This window comes from Pseudoliparis swirei, chromosome 1 (genome assembly GCF_029220125.1).
Source record: "Pseudoliparis swirei isolate HS2019 ecotype Mariana Trench chromosome 1, NWPU_hadal_v1, whole genome shotgun sequence".
NCBI classification, from domain to species: domain Eukaryota; kingdom Metazoa; phylum Chordata; class Actinopteri; order Perciformes; family Liparidae; genus Pseudoliparis; species Pseudoliparis swirei.
The window spans coordinates 9,371,812-9,395,419 of NC_079388.1; the positions used below are offsets into that span (position 1 = coordinate 9,371,812).

The following is a 23,608-nucleotide window of genomic DNA, read 5'->3' on the forward strand; positions in this document are numbered from 1 at the left end:
GTTGACGCTGTTCACGCTATTCATACACCACTGTTTGTGTCCCAGAATGCCAAGTGATTCCAGCACACGTGACCCGTTTGACTTTATCATCCAATCGGAACGCTCCGATTATCATCGCGAGATTTTCGCAGGTCCTTTCGTTTGTTTTGGATCAATTATCAATTATGGTTGGTTTCTGCTGCCAGCCACTGCTACCACGCGAGCAGAACAAGCTGCTATCCAATCACCATGTGGTGGGGCACATATTTGGATGAGATTACTTAACCCTTGTGTTGCCTTCGGGTCAATTTGACCCGATTCAATGTTTCACCCTCCTGTTTATAAATGTATCATATGTTTTCTTCTTAATCTGAAAATGTTGCTTGTGAAATAAAGGTATTAAAAAAGTAAAGCAAAGAAATGTAGACTACTTGTTTACTTTAACTGTTAGGAAGGATATGTGTTTTGTAAACTATGCTGATAATTAGCAGAATTCGAAGAACACACATTATTTAGGTAAAAGTAATACCACAATGCCCAAATACTCCATTTCAAGTAAAATATCTACTTGAGTAAAAATACAAACAACATATATGTAGTCTAATAAAAGTACACATAATATAGAATCACTATATTGTCATATAATTCCTATTATTGGATTATAGTTACAAAAACAAAAAGACATGTAGGCAGCATTTCTGTTTTGGAGGTGTACGATGGAGCAGAAGGTTACAGTAGTGGCTACTGTTTAGTACATCATAATCTACATGTGAAATATACAAGTGCTTTACACTATTGCTCACAGAATAGAAGTACAAAGTAAAGTACTAGTATCTCAGAGTTCTAGGGTTTTTGAAAACATAATTGTATATATAGGTATATTTAGAGACATTCTGACATTGGAGACAAGTTGTATATGATCATTTATGGAAATCATATCACACTCACAACATTAAATTATGTATTTGTTATTCTAAAAAAGCAGGATTTCTAGTATGCAACAGAGTATGAATTGTTAGTATCACACATTTCTGCAGAGTATATAGTAATAGCCTGAGTGGAATTTCCTTGCTTGGCATACTTGCATTTATCACTGCTTACTGCCTGACTCTCCCAGTAGTGGATCACATAATTTATCCACGACTGGGAGAGTCACCTTCACTTTCTTCAACGGTTTTTATTTTGAATTCATATTTACGTGGATAGACACATATTTAATCAAGCGCTTCACATTCTCAGATGCTAGTTAGTTTGACTGCTGTGCTGTATTAAACTAACACTCCACTAGATGGAACTGTTTCACCATTTTACAATCATTACATTACATTACATGTAATTTAGCAGAAGCTTGTATGCAAACAATCAAACCACGTACCCCAAATAAGGGTATATTTGAGTTGGATTATTGCACTATTGTGGAAACATTTAGCATTTAACAATCTAAAGCAATTCCTCACCAGGTGTTATTGTTTCACGGGTAAAGCTTTTGTTTGTTTTTTCACTAAAGTGTATTATCCGTATTCACTCTTCCAAAGGTTTGTAAACATTTATTTGTAATGCTTTTTATGGAGCTGTAAATGTTACAACTTGATCAAATACGTTTTTACATTTAGAAACCCTTAGAGCTACAGTCTTTATACCACAATGTTAAAACAGAATTTGCATTTGATTGACACTTTGCTTGCTCCAACGGAGATGCAGGTTTGGACTCATCAGCATCCGAGGCAAGTACCGCGTCAAGAATGACAGAGACAGACAGCATTTGACAGGAAGTACCGGGGGTTAACTTTCAAAATAAAACCCCAAAGATTGAGTCAAAGTGTCGCTCTGTGTAGTCATGAAAGACAAAAGTACCCACAAAATAATTTAGATCAGATTTGACAGAAAAACGCCTGGCACGAAAGGAGAGCATACAACTTCTGTTAATACTTTTTTTTATTGTATTGATATTATCATGAATGGCCGACTTGAATCCGGAAGTTATGGGCTTTATTCCGACTGATTTGACCGCGCGAGAGCTCTGGAGCGCGTGAAGCAGTCACTCTTTCTGACCACTGCTTTGATCAGATAAGAGGTTGAAGCCCACACATTCCTCAGCAGTTCGCAACTGAAGCTACATTTTGAAAGATGGATTGTTCAGAGGAGGTTCAGTCTGTGTCTGAGGAGCCCATAGCGCAAATGGAGCTGAAAAAAGGAATGTCGATTTTCATAGATGTAAGTATAAAGCATTGTATAATGAATTATTTTTTAAATGTCATCTCCATTATTATTGCAAACACTTATGCAAAATGCAGGGCTATACATATATAAAATTAGTTTTTTTTACCTATTAGCTAGATAAATATATATTGCCTGTAGTGATTTGCTTGCTATTGTTTTCTTGTCGATTTGTTTTTGTTATCTCATAAGGAAAGTCATGCATTTTACTTTTTTTAATCTATGTTTCAATGATATTAGTATATAGGTTACAGGATCTATGGATGCATGCAAGGCTGACTTTTTAATGTGGCTTTATGATGTCATGATTTAAAAGGCATTATCATGTGTTCAAAACCAAATACCAAGTAAATTAAATGTTAGAACTCTTCGTGGTTTGACAAAAGTTAAACCTAGCTGAATTAAACAAAACATAATATTGATATACATCTAAAAATGTGTTTTGAAGTGTTGTATAATTCCATAAGGATTCACAACACGTGTAGATCTCCCTCACATACAGTAATAATAATATTAATATTAAATAGGATGAATATCAGTACAGCTAATGATCTTGCTCTGGTGTTTTGCCTCAACTGTATCCCGGCACTGCATTCTGCCTCAGCGCCACCTCATTATATTCCTCCCCATTCCTCCACTCTTCCATTTGCTTGTGATGTCTTAATCATAAACCTGTTGGCTGCCGTCACTGTTTAACAGAGACAGGGGAGGATGCACACATGGCAACCCAGAGTAATTAATGGTGGAACGCTCCGTAGAACATCAAAAGTCTCAGTGATCTTGAACATGTGCTCCGCAGGGAATGAAACCACAGCGTGTCATCCAATTTGTTGTCAGAGTGTATAGCTTCTGTTGTTTCTATCTCCTATAGCTTCAGCCGGATGTGAGTCAATAAACACCATGACTTCAAACACTTGTTTCAGCCCGGAGCGGCTCAGATGTGATGAGTCTCTGTGTGTGTTTTTCTTTGTGATTTTAATGCTGCTGCGGTGTCTGATTTACACTTCAGGAAAAAGAACAAACCGACTTCCATTCTTAGTTGATATCATTATTGTTTTTTATTAAATAAATTAGAATGAGATGAGATTATATGAGATGACATCATGACATAAGAAGAGAAAAGAAAGACAGGAGAAGAGATGCAATGAAATGAAATTAGAAGAGAGGCGATACCATGTGATGAGATTATATGAAACGAAATGAGAAGAAAAGAGCTGACATGAGAAGAGATGAGATGGCATGGCATGAGAAAAGATGAGCGGAGAGGAGGAGATGAGATGGTATGCATGAGAAGAGATGAGATGAGATGGCATGAGAAGAGATGAGAATATAAGAAAAGAGATGGCATGAGATGAGAAGAGATAGTATGAGATGAGATGAGAGGAGATGAGATGGCATGAGAAGAGATGAGATGGCATGATATTAGATGAGAAGAGAAGAAAAGAGATGGCATGAGATGAGAATAGATAGTATGAGATGAGATGGCATGAGAAGAGATGAGATGGCATGATATTAGATGAGAAGAGAAGAAAAGAGATGGCATGAGATGAGAAGAGATAGTATGAGATGAGATGGCATGAGAAGAGATGAGATGGCATGATATTAGATGAGAAGAGAAGAAAAGAGATGGCATGAGATGAGAATAGATAGTATGAGATGAGAAGAGATGAGATGAGAGGAGAGGAGATGAGATGGCATGATATTAGATGAGAAGAGAAGAAAAGAGATGGCATGAGATGAGAATAGATAGTATGAGATGAGATGGCATGAGAAGAGATGAGATGAGACGGGCAGAGATTATATCAATTAAAGATGGACAAGAGATGTAAAACACCTAGAACTATATGAAGTTTATAAATTGGGGATGGCAGAACCGAAGAGGCAACAAAGTCTAATTAGCAGGAAAATTGGAGCAGATTATGTAAATCAGAACACACAACACACTGCCAAGCTAGAAGGAGGTAGTGGATATATTACGAGTATTTTTACCCCTTTGCAGCACAGCGTTTAAGACCCACGACCACGTCCAAACATAGAGGAATCGCATTTTTAAATTTATATATTGCACATTCTTTGTTATGCTGTCAAATTTAGCCTACAGTGGAAATAGACATATGTTTAAAATATTCTTCAGCAGGATAAACCTGAGTAGAAGAGAAAATGGGCCGGGCTATTTTGAGGTGGTTCAAGCTTTTTAAACTGAGTTGTCGTTGCCCCTCGGCCTTTCATCTCATCTGGACTCTGGGACAGCACTATCAATAATTTAATGACACACTGCTCTTGAGAGTGTGCTCGATGATTCCCAAACACACACACACACACACACACAATGTTTACTTTTGATGATATCCCTATTTTTTCCCTTTTCTCTTTGCAGATTTTACGGAGAGCTGATAAAAACGGTAAATATTGCACTAAACGGTCCCTCCAGACTCACACACGGTCTGAGTCTGTGTGTGAGTCTGTTGTTTGCATCACTTTTTTTTCATGTGTGTAAAATCCTACTTTCTCAATGAAATTCTGATCATGACTCTGCTGATCATGGTCAGTTTCCCTGGAAACAGGAAACTCACGCTGCCCACTGAGGCTCAATTTCAGAGCATTGATAAAGAAAAGGGTAAAATATTGTCCCAGTTCAACAATTGTACTATGGCAATTTACGATTAATGACTAGGAGGTGCACAGCTGGAGGTTTGTGGTTAATTCTGCTATTTTTTCATCTCCACCATCTTGTGCGTCATTATCGTAATGTTGAGTATTAATATACAAAATACATAGTTCATTTAAAATATATAGTTGTTTACTATAGGTAAGCAGTACTCTGAATCCAGGACATTTCTATTATTGCACACTGGCACTGCATTTTCAGAAAAAATTTAAACTGTCTTTACAATACAGTAATACAATTTTTAAATACTTGCAATAAATTACAAAGACAACACCATTCTATGTTCTCAAAGTGTTTGCCTGTGTAAACCTTATTGAATAAACTTTTATAATTTAGATTATAGCACTGAAATTCAAATATAAGTATAGATTACATTTTCTTTTCTTTGCTGAAAGAAGGAAACAAGATGTGCTTATATTAATACATTTACATTTAGTTAAATATGCGTATTCACTTCGATGAGAAGATCAACATCACTCATGTCTGTATCGTAAAAAAGCATCTGTGAAAACTTTGTTTTAAATGGCTTTTGAAAAAAGTAAACACATTTCAGTTTCACAGGACTACAATATGTCGGGGCCATACACTTCCTGGAGTCTCTACTGGCTGCCATGCAACTGTTCCTAACTAAGAATAATTTATCACCCCTTGAAACAATGAATTATTGATTTTGCACTTTACTTTTCACGGATTGAACCAACAAGATATAATGTGTTAATTTGTGAGTTTTAACGGTGGTGGTGGACAGATTGGCGTTGAACTGAGCCAGGCTAGCTGGTTCCCACTGCTTCCAGTGTTAATGCTACGCTAAGCTAACTGGGTGCTGGCTGTAGCTTCATATTTAGTGTAGAGGGTGGAATTAATCTTCTCCTCTAACTCCTAGCAAGGACATCACATACAAATAATATCGCTGCCTCAACAAATATATTTGCGAGCTCTCAGACATCCCTAATTTACCGCTTATTTAAATATATAGTTTTTTCAATAATTGGCATCGATATTCAAATAAAAGCTCAGATACACACCATGGAAATATTTCTTTATTCAAAGGAGACAAATGGATCACTTAATCTTGATGCACAGTCTGCCAAAGCAGTTTGTGTTTTGGACATTAAATACGCTTTGACAAGGTTTATTATATAATAAAAACTGAAAAGGTCAAATAAAAAATGGCCTTTTTAGTTTTCTTTTTTCATTTACATCCAGAAGGAAGGTAACTACCAACAATGTGCTTGTGAACATAACAGTATCTCTTTGTATTGTTGAATATATTGTTGACACATCGCTCATTGTTATCAAACGGTCAAACCACAGACATTAAAGTGCTTTAAGTTAAGGAACAAACAGAAATCTTATTTCGTTTAACATTCTGACAGAGAAAGACTAAATAAAAGGATTTTAGTGGCTAATCAGAATGAACGATTCACATGGCATGATGTGTGTCATTCTTCATTAAATGCCCGTCCCTCGCTGTGAATTAGTTGAGGTGTTGTCATGCAGAAGATAAGAACATAAGAAGTCATCCCACATGTTTGTTTGTGTGTTGTGCCCACAGCACCAATTGTATGTCAGGTCCATTTCAGTGAGTCACTGAGCTTGATTTGTGTAGATTTGATCGTCTCTCTTGCTCATGACAGACATCCTCAACATCACCTCCAGAGCGGCAGGTCAGCGGAGAACATTTAAAGTTCAGCCACTTCGTATCACTCCAACAGACAGAAACTACTCGCCACCGTGTGGAGGAAATGTGTCTCCCGTGGTTGATTATATTCATTTTGCTGCAGGATATTCAGTTTGAGGTTTCTCTTTATCGTTATCTGAGTTTTATGTGGAGTTTTATCTTGATATCTTTTGCTGATTCGGTCCCTGCAGTTTATAACATGCTACATCTCATCTGTGTTTTCCCAAGTCACCTTCGGTTTCATCAGCTCAGTGGACCTAAATGAATAATTTAGTTCCTTATGGAATGATGATTAGTTCAATCTGTGCTACTGACAACCTTTACATATGTTCACCTCTTTATCACATTTTCTTAATTTAGTTATGTCTCACAGACACAAACCAGAATGCTCATTTGACCCTCAACTAATCTCGGGATTTAGAAAATGTCCACCTCATCTCACCGGATGTTGAGGTTCTGACGGAGCTGTACTGACATGGTGTTGACAAGCTGCATTTGTGCTTCCCAGATGATGGAAAGCTGTCCTTTGAGGAGTTCAAAGCCTACTTCTCTGACGGAGTCTTGACAGCTGAGGAATTAAAAGAGCTCTTCCACACAATTGACACTCATAACACAGAGTAAGTCCATTCATTACTCTATCTTGTTATTATTGTACTGCATAGGACATAATTGGGATGTGGATGATGGCGGAGAGGTAGATGACGATGCTGTTTGGAAATAATTAAACTGGAGTGGCAGCGTTCAGCCATTTGTTCTGCGAGGTATCTACTCATGTAGAGGTTTTTATTCATGTTCCATTAAATTAAATCAAACCTTCTTGTGAAAACCCAGGGACGTGTGCTCTGTCTGTCTGCAAACAGACTGGTTTGGCCAGAGTGTTCTATTATTTACTTTACTATTTTATATTTTTACACAGATAGCATCAGTTATTTATTTTGCTGTTGTATTCCAAATGCAGAAAGTGAACTGAAAATTCTGGCATTCAGGAAATCTATTTTTTCACTGTCGTTTCTCACATATCTTTGCAAATGCGGACTGAACGCAGACAAAAGCAAGGCAACATATGTTTAACTGGTCAGCTGTAACTGTATCAAATGTTTAAGATTTACCATTCATTTTACATTCAAATATTCTTCTGAGCAGATTGGAAGTTATGAAAGTTATTTCACTCAAATGGCAGTTTTCTTTATGTGATAATTAATTAAATATGACACCTCCACACCCATACTTTGGGATGCAAACCAACCAAAATCTTAAAAACAAGAGTTACTGTAGGGAATGGTGCTGAGCTGCATTACTTTATACACATTTCCCTGAAATTCAACCTACAATTTGTGGTTTCTAAGGACACTAGGGGATCTCAACACATTTAAAATAACTCCTTTCACTATGTTTATGTATTTTAACATTTGAACTGTTGTTTGAATTGTCTGCTCTTCTCCTTTGTGCTGTGCCACACTGTGCTACATGTTGTCATGTCCATGACAATTGTGATAGTTTGTTATCTAAACTAAGCTTTTCTAACAATAATGAAGCTATATATTTAATATATGTCAGCAATAGAATTAGAATAAATATTATTTGCACCTTCAGACATGGTCACCATTGCAGCCACCATCACTGTGCTATCTGCTAACTCCACTTCAATGGACTCTTTAACCAAAACAAACATGTGCCTCATTCTGTGTGCCTTTCACAGATGGTAAAGTTGTTTAGAAGTAATTTGGAAGTCTCAAATTGAATCCTGTATAAATTAAAGGATGAGTCACTAAGCTCCCAGTGCTGCGTGACAGGCTGCCGACGCTGCTCAGGTTGATGTTGCACACTGATTATTCAATACTAGACATAAAAACAAACAAATATTGTGTGGAGTTTGTAAATTCAGAGAGTTTAATTTGTAACAGGAGGACGAGAATGTGCAAAACTCAACTCTGAAGGTTTCTCTTGGTTAGTTAACATGAAGCGCTTCACTTGTGCATGGTTCTAGATAAAGAACCTCAACAGCCAGGATTCAAGACATATAAATGAGACCTTTCACTGAGTAACTCAGTTTAGTGTTTAACCCTTGTCTACCTCCTCCTACCGTCCTCTGTGGCTCTCACAGTGTTCTCCTATTTGGACTGATTGATTGCTTCAGCACTTTCTCCCCTGTGAACAACAGCTTCAGTTTATGTGGAAGATACATGAAACGTGTGTAATTCCCCGACGTCCTTCGTTGTTGCAAGGAATAAAATGTCGCTTAATGGGGATACGATGACACATTTTCTACATTAAAAGGCTTTCTTCAAAAGGCCTGTGAGGGATTCACTGTCTTGCAAAGCCACTCAATTATTCAATTAGTCATGGCATATTTTATTTGTCCTTGTACACTGATTCACCAAACCGTAGTCTGTCAAGCAGACAGTTTTGCAGAGCTAAGAGAATAATCTGGCACCTCCTTTACTTTTTTCTTTGAGGAATTATTTTCATTGAAATGTCTCTTTTCTCATCAGAATCAGATCAGAATCAGAATTGTATTTATTGCCAAGTAGGTTTACACCTACCTGGAATTTGTTCTGGTGTATCGGTGCATACAGTGAACATAAAATGAACATAAAACATAAAACATACATGTTTTGTTTTGCAGCAATGTGGACACTGATGAACTCTGTGGTAAGTTGATCCTTCACCTACATCAGAACAACATTGTAATATCAGAAAAAGATAAAGCTGGAGTAGCTTTATCTTGCTTACCTCACAGTCAGAAGCACCGTAGACGCTGCATAAGAGGAGAACTATGTAAGATGTTGTCACATGCGCTGTGACCGAACCCTACGGGCTACATGTGACTGAGCTGAAGAAAAACACCTACAGCCCTGTCCAAGTTGTTTAACTCACAAAATGTTGTCTGCTTTATGTTGTCGTTCTGCCATGCAGAGTATTTCTCCCAGCACCTCTGTGAATATGAGAATGTTCTCGCTGCCTTAGAAGACCTGAATATGTCCATACTGAAGTCAATGGACAAAACCAAGAAGGTGAGATGATAGAAATAAAATGATCATTTGAAATATAAACCTGCTTTTCTCAACAAAACACCCTAGCACTACTTTATATCTAATGTTTAAAATTGGATATCTGTAATCAGTATTAGGGCATCTTCCGGGCATACACTGGATGATATTTTAGACAGATTGCGGACTGCGTCAATTTCTCTGTTACATTGTATTATATTTCTATTCATCCCCATATGTGTGTACATAAGTTTAGCTGCTCAACAAATATATACAAAGTAAGCATTGTGTGTGTGTGTGTGAGTGCAAACAAGGGCTGCGACATTCGTGACAAATTGTGTGAAAGACAAATTGCAGGAGAAAAGTAAATGGATGCGGTTTCTATTTCTGTTAAGCAAATGATCTGGTCATATCCATATATTCATTTTAATTTACATCCCTGTGACACACTCAGAGAAGGACCCCCACCTCCACACTGACATCTCATGCAGGGCACATAATGATAATAATAAGAGAGGTTTGATTTACTCCCAGCATGGCCTTAACTCCACCACTCAAATCTCTCCCAGCATGCTCCTCTTCTGCCCAACTGGCTTCGTCAGATCTCCCATCAGATTTCCATTACAAAGGACGCGCCAGGTCTTATTCATGCTACAAATGAACCTCCAGAACAAAGCAGGTTATGATTCTTTCTGTACTTGTAGCCAACATAGACGAGAAATTAAATGGGCTTTTGACTGCATAACAAAACAATTACTGCTTTTGATCATGCCTGGGAAAAAGCTGCATGTCCTCTCAATCTTACTGTACAGTTGAGCGGTGGCAGAAGCTGAGTACCTTTTAGATTATTGGTTAAGTGAAGAGGGATAACGATGGAGAGAAATGCAAACAGATGAGGATAAAGGTAAAGGATCAGAGATGGCAGAAGTAGGACTGAAGGAAGGAAGGATGAGGAAGAGCGGTAGTACACCTTCAGGGAGAGCTTCTTTTTGTTTCTGCCACCCTCCCTTTGTGTCATACGGCTCAAATCGCCTCCTAAAGCTGACGCGTCTCATTCTGCTTCAGAAATAGAGAGTGGGAGGAAAGCGTTCAATTAATGGTGGGACTTCTTGATTTTTGCAGAGGTACATCCGAATTCAACACATGAGAACTGTGGGGACAAAGATGTTTGGTTTGGTAAATGTTTGGACGCTTAATGAATAAAAAAGAAAAAAGAAAAATAGCATCAAATAATTCATGATATCAATAAATACATATAAACAAACTAGAACATACTATAAAGTAAATAACCAATTTATATCCTTTGAATAACTTTTTCCATTTTAATTAAATAAGTTTCAAAAAGGTCGGACCTGCAGGAGCACGTAAGTGAATTACATGTGCCTTCATTTCTGCAAAGGAAATGACAGATATAGACACTTCTGCAATCCATCTGCAATATTTCATAGACCTCAACTAACCTGTGAAGAGGTGTCAAAATATAATTGCACCCAAACTAATTTTTCGTTCTCCAGGAGAATAGCCGAAGTGAGAAACAGAAGCGGCAGCATGGACATGTGTGTTAAGGATTGTTTTGTCATTCGAAAAGACAATATTCATCCTGCTCTTTTAAAAGTCCCCAGCTCTCATGAAGTACACAGTGATAGTACACTCCTGTTCCCTCACAGATATAGGCTATGAAATAGATATTTGAGTTCAAATGAAAACAAATTACTGTGCTAAAATTGGACAGAACAAGGCAATATCTTTGAAATCCGATAAAAACACTATAACACTGATGTCGTTTACACCTGGCATTTACTCTCTGGAGCCCTCCCAATGGTTTTCCCATCTATAATGCCATAAATTATATTGACCTTAAATGTGTCATATCGAGATAAAAGGAACGTATGGCTATTTATCTGTATTCTCTCAGGCGGGAGAAGAACAGATGCTGCATTAGTGGAGCTCTGTTGTGAACTGTATTGGAGTGGGTGGTCTCTGGCTGTGGACGTGTGTGAGGGGGCCGGCTGCGTGTTTTGTGAGGTGTTCCTTTTTTTTTTTGCTTTGGAAAATGATTAGTGTGAATTTGCGTGAGCTTACGTATGCACAAGCTAATGTGCGTGTGTGTGTGTGTGTGTGTGTGTGTGAGTGTGTGCTTTTGTGTTCTCAAACATCCATGCACATGTGCGGGGGAGCTGGAACAAGATTGTGCCTCTGAATCCATGTGTGTGTATGTGTGTGTATGTGTGCTGAGACACGCAGGGTTTCATTCTGCACAGATACTAATGCCAACGTTATTTAAAGGCTTCCCATACCAAACCTCCCCTAGCAGCCAGAAGAAGTTCCTGTGAACTTCACAGTTTATTGTAGTATTAGGGGTGTAAAACTTTATTATAAAGATCCACAGAGATAATGTCTCGTACTGTTGTTGGATGGTAAAATGCACATTAATGTGCACCAGAAGTTGTTGGCAATTTGAAAATTAGTAAAATGAATGTACTGTAAGTATTTCCTTAATGGGTTTGACACATAACTAAATTAAAGCAGGTTGCACCACACAAACTAGTTCTTATTTAGAGATAAGCTCATTTAAATGGAATAAAGTCAACACATCTGAGCTGACATTCAAAATGCTGTGAAGTGACTTTATCAAGTGGTGATTTTCAAAAAATGTTTCACACATGTTTTTACAATGTACTAACTACACATCAAAAGATGACAATATCACGACGTTTTGTTCTGGACTTGTTTGCTGTCTCCAATCAGCCGTTGCAGGGTAAAGTTAAAGCTAGCCCGTAATTACTTAGAATGAGGTAAGGATTTTACACACAAACGTAGTATTTAATTCATTTATAGCTTAAGAAATTCAGTCCCAATCTCTTGTGGCACTTTGAGGTAATAAGTAGAAAGTTGTTTTCACATTTTAATCAGCTTCTTTTTGACATTATTTGATGATGATTTGCAATCAGGATTTTAAAAATACTGACGTAAATACTGAAGTAATTTTGCAGTGGGTGAGATATGATTGCATGGCAAGGTGGAGGTGAAGTAGTCACAGCCCAGACTATAAGGCTCAAGTAGAGTGATTTTTAGCAGCAATGCATCGCCTCCAACAAAAAAATTGTTTGATCTTTTGTACAACTGAAAATGAAAGATCAATGGAAAGGCAAAAGGGAAAACCAATTACGGACTTGCTGTAAAATGACTGAAGATTGGTGAGGTGGACACAGACAAAGGAACATATCACAGGAGGTAATATATGCTCAGATGGTAGACAGGAGACTGACCTTTACCAGTTTGGTCATGACTCACTCTCACTGAGTGTGTGTGTGTGTGTGTGTGTGTGTGTGTGTGTGTGTGTGATCACACAGGGTGGCTGTGAAGCGTCTAGTGCAGTAGTGCAGAAGTGCTTGTAGTTAGTGCATGCTGCATGTTGCATGCTGCCCTCTGCTTGCAACTCTCTGCTTTCAGCTACCGCCGCTGGCTAGCTCCCTCATAGGGGGTGAAAAGAGGAGCCGAGAGCGTAAGTCTCCTCTGCCAGTACATAGCCTCCACCACCAAGACTCCTGCAGTGCCTCCTCGTGGCCACACATGGTAACTGGGTACCCTGCGTCCCAGGCTAAACTGCAGGGATCTCGGAGCAGCAGTGGGCCCCAGAGATGCGGTGTGCAGGCCCACCACAAGGTGGACACGCCTGGCACCCATCAACCACTGCCCCAGCTATGGGCAAATAGCCCCACTGCCTTGTGGGTTAGCCTCTTGAGGCAGGGCTAAGGGAGCAGACCCCGACAGAAAAGCAATGCGCTGGCGGTGCGCAATAGGCGGGCCTAAACACAGCCAGGACCCGGCAGCCTCCTGCAGCCAGGATGGGGAACTGGTCGTCCTGGGCTCACCCATGCCACCAGATTTACCTCACCATGGCGAAGATAGTGCTACTGGGGATAGCGCGCCCAACGGCACTCTAAATAATCTCTTTGCGCAGGTATCCACCTCTGACCACGGTGAATACTCTGGATCCACATCTGGTTGAAGACTGGCGGCGTTGGGGCAACTGGCGACGGGAGCAGGTTTGAATAGACTGGGAGCTTCTAGTCAGAGCCCTGCACGTCAGCGGCACAGGATATTGGTCGCCATCAGCTGGGACTGAGTGGCAGCTGATCTGGGCAGCACCCTGTGTGACTGAGCAGCCCCTATTTAGGGACCACACTGCTCACCTCAATCCGAGGAGGGGCCTAGAAAAGGTGGCCTATAAAATGCACACACAACTCGCACCTGGACAGGCTATCGCACCTGTCGGGTCAATCCACTTCTGCGGTCGAAACAGAAGAAAAACCCAAAACCTAAAACTGGCAACATGGAACGTAAGAACCCTCCTGGACTCCTATGGCAGAACCGAAGACCTCACAGAAGAACAGCACTGATTGCGGCCGAGCTGAGGCGTTACAACATCGACATCGCCGCACTTTGCGAGACCAGGCTCCTTGATGAAGGGTCGCTGATAGAGGAAGGGTCTGGTTACACCTTCTTCTGGAAAGGCTATCCCCCAGGTGGACAACATCTGCACGGTGTGGGACTGGCCATCAAGAACACACTGCTACCAAGACTCACTGACACACCTGTGGGCATCAGTGAAAGACTGATGACCCTCCGTATCCCCCTGGCGAAGAACCGCTTTGCTACACTTCTTAGTGTGTATGCGCCAACACTGCCATCCGACACTGAGGTTAAAGACTCATTCTATCAGTCACTGGATGAGGCTTTCCACCGATCCCCAAGACCGACAAGATCCTCCTCCTTGGGGACTTCAATGCTCGTGTGGGGCAGAGTGACAGGATATGGAAAGGAGTGTTGGCAGGCATGGTATTGGTCAGGCCAACTCAAATGGCATGAGATTACTTACTCTGCTCTGAGCACAACCTGACCATAACCAACACCATCTTCCAGCAAAAGACCAAATATAAAACATCATGGATGCACCCACGCCTAAACATTGGCACCTGATTGACTATGTCATCGTGAGACGTTGTGACATCAAAGACGTTCTCATATGCCGGGCCATGAGAGGTGCAGAATGCTGGTCAGACCACAGGATGATCGTGGCCAAAGTCCACATGAGCGCACGCCCCATGCGGAAACGTGGGGTCAGTGGGAGACGCTAGACTGTGCCCGCCTGAAGGATACCAGCACAAGAAATGAGTTCCGATGCTCCCTGGCTGAAAAACTTGAAGAGCTTGAACTCACCTTGAGAGGAGAGAATGACACAGACCTACAGTGGACCGCTATCAGCTCAGCCCTTCATGAAGCAGCAGCCCACACAATCGGGTATAAGACCAAAACCACCAGGACTGGTTTGACAATAACTCAGACACCATCCGTAACTCACTGAACGTCATGCACAAAGCACACCAGGCAACCCTGAAACCCCTCATTGAGCACCGCCAGACAGCAATGGCAGAGGGCGAGGCGTGAAGTGCAAAAGACCCTACGGACAATGCAAAACAAGTGGTGGACAGAGAAGGCACAGGAAATCCAATCTTTCGCTGATAGAAATGATATGCATAACTTTTACAATGCAGTCAAATCTATCTACGGCCCAACAAACCACTGCATCACTCCTGTTCAAACCGCAGATGGGCTCAGAGTCCTAAAAGACCAGAGCAGTATACTGAGAGGTGGGCTGAACATTTTAATACCCTGCTTAATCAGGACTCTAAAGCAGACCGCACCATCCTGGATCAACTGCCTGAACTTCCACCGATTGACAACCTTAACCAACCCCCGACCTTCCTGGAGGTCCTGTCAGCCGTCCGCTCTCTGAAGAACAACAAGTCTCCTGGCATGGACAATATCCTCATGAACTGCTTAAACATGGTGGTTACCTCTGTACAAGAGCGCTACATCAACACATCACTAAAGTATGGGCTGATGAAAACATCCCACAGCAATGGAGATGCCAAAATTGTCACTATATATAAAAACAAAGGTGACAAGACCATCTGTGGCAACCACAGGGGTATAGCACTCCTTGCTGTTGCTGGTAAGGTCCTGGCCAAGGTGCTGCTGCAGAGGCTACTCAACAACATCACAGAGGCATTGCTCCCAGAATCACAGTGTGGCTTTAGGAAGAACAGGAGTACAGTCGACATGGTCTTCACAGCCCGGCAGCTTCAGGAAAAGTGCAGGGAGCAACATCAAGACCTGTTTATGGCTTTTGTCGACCTCTCCAAAGCCTTCGACACTGTGCAGAGAGACCTACTGTGGGACATCCTGCCCGGTTTGGATGCCCTAACAAGTTTGTCAACATCCTCCGACAGTTTCATGATGGTATGAATGCTAGGGTGACAATAGGAGGACAAGAGTCTGCCTCCTTCCCTGTGTGCACAGGGGTCAGGCAGGGGTGTGTACTAGCACCAGTGCTCTTTAACATCTTCCTCCTATGCGTCACCCAGCTTCTCCATAAGGAAATTGAGGACAACAGCGGGTGACAGTAGTCTATAGGCTCGATGGCAACCTCTTTAACATCAGGAGGCTGCAGGCCACCACCAAGCTGCACAGAGTGAGGGTCCTTGAGCTGCAGTATGCAGATGACTGCGCCTGGTGGCTCACACTCCACAAGACCTCCAGGCTGTCCTGGATGCAGCTGTGAAGGCTTACAGCAGGATGGGGCTGACCATCAACATCACCAAAACAGAGGTAGTCTGTCAGTGGAGCACCAACATCCCACCCACGCCACCCATCTTCAGCATCAATGATAAGCATCTATCTGTAGTACCATCATTCAAATACCTCGAGTATCCTCTCTGAGGACAATAACATCGACAATGAGGTCCAGAACAGAATCAAACAAGCATCAGCTGCCTTTGGGAGACTCAGGCGCCGGGTCTTTCAAAACAAGAACTTATACCTCCATACAAAAATCTCTGTGTATCAAGCAGTGTGCATCACCACCCTCCTGTACAGTTGTGAAGCCTGGGTCACTTACAGCCGCCATGTGAAGTCCCTGGAGCATTTTCACATCCGCTGTCTCCAGCGAATGCTAGAATCACTTGGCGTGACCGAGTGCCACACACCGAGATCCTCAGGAGAGCAGGCTGTAGGAGCATGGAGGCCACCATCACCCACTACCAGCTACGATGGCTGGGGCACGTTATAAGGATGCCCCTCAATCGGCTGCCTCACAAAGTGCTGTATGGCCAGCCGCCCAAGGCCAGCGCACTGCTGGAGGGCAGAAGAAGCGCTATAAAGACCAGATAAAAACAGCGCTAAAGAAATGTAAAATCAGACCAGGGTACCTGGAGGACTTGGCTGCTGACCGTAACACTCTGGCCAGATGTGCCAAGACGGGACCACAGCACTGGAGGAGGACAGGACAGCCAGGAGGCAGGAAAGAAGGCATACAAGAAAAACAACCAAGGTTGCCAGGACCACCACTACTACATACGCATGTCCCACCTGCGACAAGACCTGTGGATCCAGGATAGGACTATACAGCCACCAGAAAACTCACCGCTGAAAGTCAGAAGTGGACGTCATCATCGGCTTCGATGGACAACTACAAGCAAGTGTGTGTGTGTGTGTGTGTGTGTGTGTGTGTGTGTGTGTGTGTGTGTGTGTGTGTGTGTGTGTGTGTGTGTGTGTGTGTGTGTGTGTGTGTGTGTGTGTGTGTGTGTGTGTGTGTGTGTGTGTGTGCGTGTGTGTGTGTGTGTGCATGGGCTGATAGTCAGAATGTCAGGGGATCAAACAGTATGACCGATAACAAATCTGTTTTTTATATCAAACATAGAAGAAACCAGAGAGTTTTTCTATATTTTGGGTTAAGGTTGTTTATGCTACCATTTTAGGACTAAAGCTGCTCAATCTTTAATCTGATTTGCTAATAGTAGGACTGGGAAAAGACTAATGATCTCCTCTATATTCAGCTCAGCATATTGTAATTAGGATGTGTGTTCGCAATTTCACCGTCTGATAGATGAATCCAGCTTTTAAAATCAAGCCATCTTCTTTTATGCTTTTGAAAACACAATAATTACCAATACCATGTATATATTGTTCTATCTCTCCCCCTCATTCTCTTCTTTGTCATACACACACAGATTAATTGTTCTCTAATTTTCACAAATAATCATTGTTTTTTGAGTGTACAAACAGTCACTGGCGTGCACACAGTAAACTCTGTTGATCCTCATCCATCACTCTCATTGATTGGATCCCAAACATCACTCATCCATCCGGCTCCGGGCCAAAGGATGCCTCTGTAAAAGGACATTCAGTGATTTCAACTTACTGAAGAAACAAAAATAAAATACCAAAATGTACCCTTGATTCACAAAATGACACATTATACCTCGACCAGAAATACAAAAAAGTATTTCTCATATGTGATTAGGATTGAAGTCTGTTACACATTTTTTCTGTTATGTTAAAAAACATTTTTTAACATAAAACATGCAAACATCTGCCGATCAGAAATCTGAGTAAAAACAACAAGGCATGATGGTTATGGTTTTTCACATGAAAAACACCAGCATGTATTCTTTCAGATCCCAAGTTTCATTGAAACCCATTAAAATGTAGTTATTGGCAAGGTGGAGGTGAAGTAGTCACAGCCCAGACTATAAGGCTCAAGTAGAGTGATTTTTACAGCAATGCATCGCTTCTCCAACAAAAAGCCTGTTTTGATTCAGGCCATCTGAAATGAAAGATCAATGGAAAAGGCAAGGAAACCCACTGACGACTTGTTGTAAAATGACCGAAGATTGGTGAGGTGGGACACTTATCAAAGAACATACTGGCCAGGAGGTAATATATGCTCAGATGGTGTATTAGAGACCGACTCACTGTTTGGTCATGACTCACCACCGAGTGTGTGTGTGTGTGTGTGTGTGTGTGTGTGTGTGTGTGTGTGTGTACCACACAGGGTGGCTGTGGCGTCTAGTGCAGTAGTGCAGAAAAGCTTGTAGCTGCGCATGCTGATGCGTTGCATGCCGCCCTCTGCTTGCAACTCTCTGCTTTCAGCCACCGCCGCTGGCTAGCCTCATAGGTGAAAAGAGGAGCCGAGAGCTGCCAAGTCTCCTCTGCCAGCACATAGCCTCTCCACCACCAAGACTGCAGCTCCTGTGTCAACATGGTAACTGGGTACCTGGCGGTCCAGGTTAAACTGTGTGATCTCGAGCAGCAGGGGTTCAGAGATGCGGTGCAGGCTCACCATTGGCAGTGGACACGCCTGGCACTCCATCAACCACTGCCCCAGCGCATATGCGGGCAACAGCTTCCACTGCCTTGTGGGTTAGCCACTCTGAGGCAGGGCTGGCGAGCAGACCCCTATTGCAGCAATGCGCTGGCGTGTGCTAACAGGCGGCCCAAACAGCCAGGACCGGCAGCCTCCTGCAGCCAGGAGGAACTGGTTCTGGCTCACCCATGCCACCAGATTTACCTCACCATGGCGAAGATAGTGTTACTGGGGATACACCAACCAAGAATCAACAATCTTAAGGCAGTATCCACCTCTGACCGTGAATACCTGGATCCACATCTGCTGAACATTCTGGCTATGCTAGCAACTGGGCTATCGAGCAGGTTTGAAGCTAGACTGGGAGCTTCTAGCCAGAGCTCCTGCACGCCACGCCGCACAGGATACGGGTCGCTATCAGCTGGGACTGCAGAGTGGCAGCTGATCTCGGCAGCACCCTGTGTGACTGAGCAGCCCCCCTATTTAGGGACCACACTGCTCACCTCAACTGAGGAGGGGCCTCAGAAAGGTGGCTCAAAAAATGCCCACTCAACTCACAAGACTCTGGACAGGCTAATGCGACCTGTCGGGTCATTCCAATTTCAAGTGCGGCCGAAACAGAAGAAAAAAACCCAAAACCTAAAACTGGCAACATGGAACTTAAGAACCCTCCTGGACTCCTATGGCAGAACCGAAGACCTCACAGAAGTTGAACAGCACCACTATGGGTGCCGGTAGCTGAGTATGCGTTACAACATCGACATCGGGCCAAGCACTTCATGCAGACACAGCCCCTTAAAGATGAAGGGTCGCTGATAGAGTGAAGGGTCTGGTTGCCACCTTCTTCTGAAAGGCTATCCCCCAGGTGGACAACATTCTGCACGGTGTGGGACTGGCCATCAAGAAATCACACTGCTACCAAGACTCACTGAACACCTGTGGGCATCAGTGAAAGACTGATGACCTCCGTATCCCCTTCTGGCGAAGAACCGCTGGCAGAAGGACTTTAGTGTGTAGCGCGCCCAACACTGCCATCCTGACACTGAGGTTAAAGACTCATTCTACGTCAGTCACTGGATGAGGCTTCCACCCGGGATCCCCAAGAACCGACAAGATCCCTCCTCCTTGGGGACTTCAATGCTCGTGGTGGGGCAGAGGACAGGATATGGAAAGGAGTGTTGGCAGGTGCATGGTATTGGCTCAGGCCAACTCAAATGGCATGAGATTAGCTTACTCTGCTCTGAGCACAACCTGATCCATAACCAACACCATCTTCCAGCAAAAGACCAAATATAAAACATCATGGATGCACCCATCGCCTAAACATTGGCACCTGATTGACTATGCACATCGTGAGACGCCAGTGACATCAAAGACGCCTCATATGCCGGGCCATGAGAGGCAGAATGCTGGGACAGACCACAGGATGATCGTGCCAAAGTCCACATGAGCGTACGCCCCCATGTGGAAACGTGGGGGTCAGTGGGAGACGCCAGACTGTGCCCGCCTGAAGGATACCAGCACAAAGAAATGAGTCTCCCATGCTCCCTCGGCTGAAAAACTTGAAGAGCTTGAACCCCACCTTGAGAGTGAGAGAAATGACAGCAGACTCACAGTGGACCCGCTATCAGCTCAGCCCTTCGGCGAAGCAGCAGCTCCACACAATCGTGCTATAAGACCAAAACCACCAACAGACCGGCTTGACAATAACCTGTAGACAATTCTCATCCGTAACTCACTGAACGCCATGCACAAAGCACACCAGGCAACCCTCTGAAAACCCCTCATTGAGCACCGCCAGATCAGCAATGGCAGAGGGCGAGGCGTGAAGTGCAAAAAGACCCTACGGACAATGCAAAACAAGTGGTGGACAGAGAAGGCACAGGGAAATCCAATCTTTCGCTGATAGAAATGATATGCATGGCCCTTTACAATGCAGTCAAATTCGGCATCTACGGCCCAACAAACCACTGCATCACTCCCTGTTAAAACCGCAGATGGGCTCAGAGTCCCAAAAGAACCAGAGCAGTATACTGGAGAGGTGGGCTGAACATTTCCAATACCTCAAGCTTAATCAGGACTCTAAAGCAGACCGCACTATCCTGGGATCAACTGCCTTGAACTTCCAACCCGATTGACAACCTTAACCAACCCCCACCTTCCTGGAGGTCCTGTCACAGTCATTCGCTTTCGAAGAACAACAAGTCTCCTGGCATGGACAATATCCTCATGGAACTGGAAAGTAAACACATGGTGGTTTACCTCTGTACAAGAGCGCCACACATCAACATTATCACTAAAGTATGGGCTGATGAAAACATCCCACAGCAACAATGGGAGAGATGCCAAAATTGTCACTATATATAAAAAACAAAGGTGACAAGACCATCTGTGGCAACCACAGGGTATAGCACTTTTGCTGTTGCTGGTAAGGTCTCAGCTGCTAAAGCGTTGCTGCAGAGGCTACTCAACAACATCACAGAGGCATTGCTCCCAGAATCACAGTGTGGCTTAGGGAAGAACAGGAGCACAGCTCTAGACATGGTCTTCACTGGCCCGGCAGCTTCAGGAAAAGTGCAGGGAGCAAACATCAAGATCTGTTTATGGCTTTTGCCCACCCTCTCTCTCAAAGCCTTCGACACTGTGCAGAGAGACTCACTGTGGGACATCCTGCTCCGGTTTGGATGCCCTAACAAGTTTGTGTCAACATCCTCCCGACATTGTGTTCATGATGGCATGAATGTTGTAGGTGACAATAGAGAAGGACAAGAGTTCGCCTCCTTCCCTGTGTGCACAGGGGCCAGGCAGGGTGTGTACTAGCACCAGTGCTCTTAACATCTTTCTCCTTCCTATGCGTCACCCAGCTTCTCCATAAGGAACTGGAGGACAACAGCGGGTGGACATGTAGTCTATAGGCTCGATGGCAACCTCTTTAACATCAGGGAGGCTGCAGGCCACCACCAAGCTGCACAGAGTGAGGGTCCTTGAGCTGCAGTATGCAGATGAGACTCGCGCCTGGTGGCTCACACTCACACAAGACCCTCCAGGCTGTCCTGGATGCAGCTGGTGAAGGCTTACAGCAGGATGGGGCTGGACCATCAACATCACCAAAACAGAGGTAGTCTGAAGTCAGTGGAGCACCAACTTCCCACCCACGCCACCCATCTTCGTCATCAATGTTAAGCTTCTGTCTGTAGTACCATCATTCAAACATTACCTCGGGAGTATCCTCTGGAGGACAATAACATCGGACAATGAGGTCCAGAACAGAATCAAACAAGCATCAGCTGCCTTTGGGAGACTCCAGGCGCTCGGTCTTTCAAAACAAGAACTTATACCTCCATGGCAAAATACTCTGTGTATCAAGCAGTGTGCATCACCACCCTCCTGTACAGTTGTGAAGCCTGGGTCACTTACAGCCGCCTATGTGAAGTCCCTGGAGCATTTTCACATCCGGCTGTCTCCAGCGATCGCTAGGAATCACTTGGCGGACCGAGTGCCACGGTCACACCGAGATCCTCAGGAGAGCAGGCTGTAGGAGCATGGAGGCCACCATCACCCACTACCAGCTACGATGGCTGGGAAGCACGTTATAAGGATGCCCTCAATCGGCTGCCTCACAAAGTGCTGTGGCTGGCCAGCTCGCCCAAGGCCAGCGCTTCTGCTGGAGGGGCAGAAGAAGCGCTATAAAGACCAGATAAAAACAAGCGCTAAAGAAATGTAAAATCAGACCAGGGGACCTGGAGGGCTTGGCTGCTTGGACCGTGAACACCTGGCGGCCAGATGTGCCAAGACGGGACCACAGCACTGGAGGAGGACAGGACAGCCAGGAGGCAGGAAAGAAGGCATACAAGAAAACAACCAAGGTTGCTAGTTGTGACCACCACTCACTACATACCGCATGTCCCACCTCATGCGACAAGACCTGTGGATCCAGGATAGGACTATACAGCCACCAGAAAACTCACCGCTGAAAGTCAGAAGTGGACGTCATCATCGGCTTCGATGGGACAACTGACTGCCAAAGCAAGTGTGTGTGTGTGTGTGTGTGTGTGTGTGTGTGTGTGTGTGTGTGTGTGTGTGTGTGTGTGTGTGTGTGTGTGTGTGTGTGTGTGTGTGTGTGTGTGTGTGTGTGTGTGTGTGTGTGTGTGTGTGTGCGTGTGTGTGTGTGTGTGCATGGGCTGATAGTCAGAATGTCAGGGGATCAAACAGTATGACCGATAACAAATCTGTTTTTATATCAAACATAGAAGAAAACCAGAGAGTTTTTCTATATTTTGGGTTAAGGTTGTTTATGCTACCATTTTAGGACTAAAGCTGCTCAATCTTTAATCTGATTTGCTAATAGTAGGACTGGGAAAAAGGAGCTAATGATCTCCTCTATATTCAGCTCAGCATATTGTAATTAGGATGTGTTTTACCGCAATTTCACCGCCTGATGATGAATCCAGCTTTTAAAATCAAGCCATCTTCTTTATGCTTTTGAAAACACAATAATTACCAATACTCATGTATATATTCATTCTCCTCTCTCCCCTCATTTCCTCTTTTGTCATACACACACAGATTAACTGTTCTCTAGTATTTTCACAACAATCATTGTTTTTTGAGTGTACAAACAGTCATCTGGCAAGCACACCGAAGTAAACTCTGTTGATCCTCATCCATCACTCTCATTGATTGGATCCAAACATCACTCATCCATCCGCTCCGGGCCAAAGGATGCCTCTGTAAAAGGACATTCAGTGATTTCAACTTACTGAAGAAACAAAAATAAAATACCAAAATGTACCCTTGATTCACAAAATGATCAACATTATACCTCACCAGAAAATACAAAAAAGTATTTCTCATATGTGATT

At 43.2% G+C, this 23,608-nt stretch overlaps 1 protein-coding gene across 1 annotated transcript in view; it reads left to right on the forward strand.

Moving 5' to 3' along the window:
• Positions 1-1,970: 1,970 nt before the first annotated feature.
• The window catches only part of necab1 (N-terminal EF-hand calcium binding protein 1), a 41,791-nt gene continuing 20,153 nt past the window's right edge, over positions 1,971-23,608 (forward strand). Inside the window, exons 1-5 of the mRNA XM_056419816.1 lie at positions 1,971-2,193; positions 4,574-4,598; positions 7,054-7,162; positions 9,172-9,197; positions 9,462-9,559. Coding sequence (XP_056275791.1) covers positions 2,107-2,193; positions 4,574-4,598; positions 7,054-7,162; positions 9,172-9,197; positions 9,462-9,559 — 345 coding nt within the window. The 5' untranslated portion in view covers positions 1,971-2,106. The remainder of the gene's footprint in view (positions 2,194-4,573; positions 4,599-7,053; positions 7,163-9,171; positions 9,198-9,461; positions 9,560-23,608) is intronic.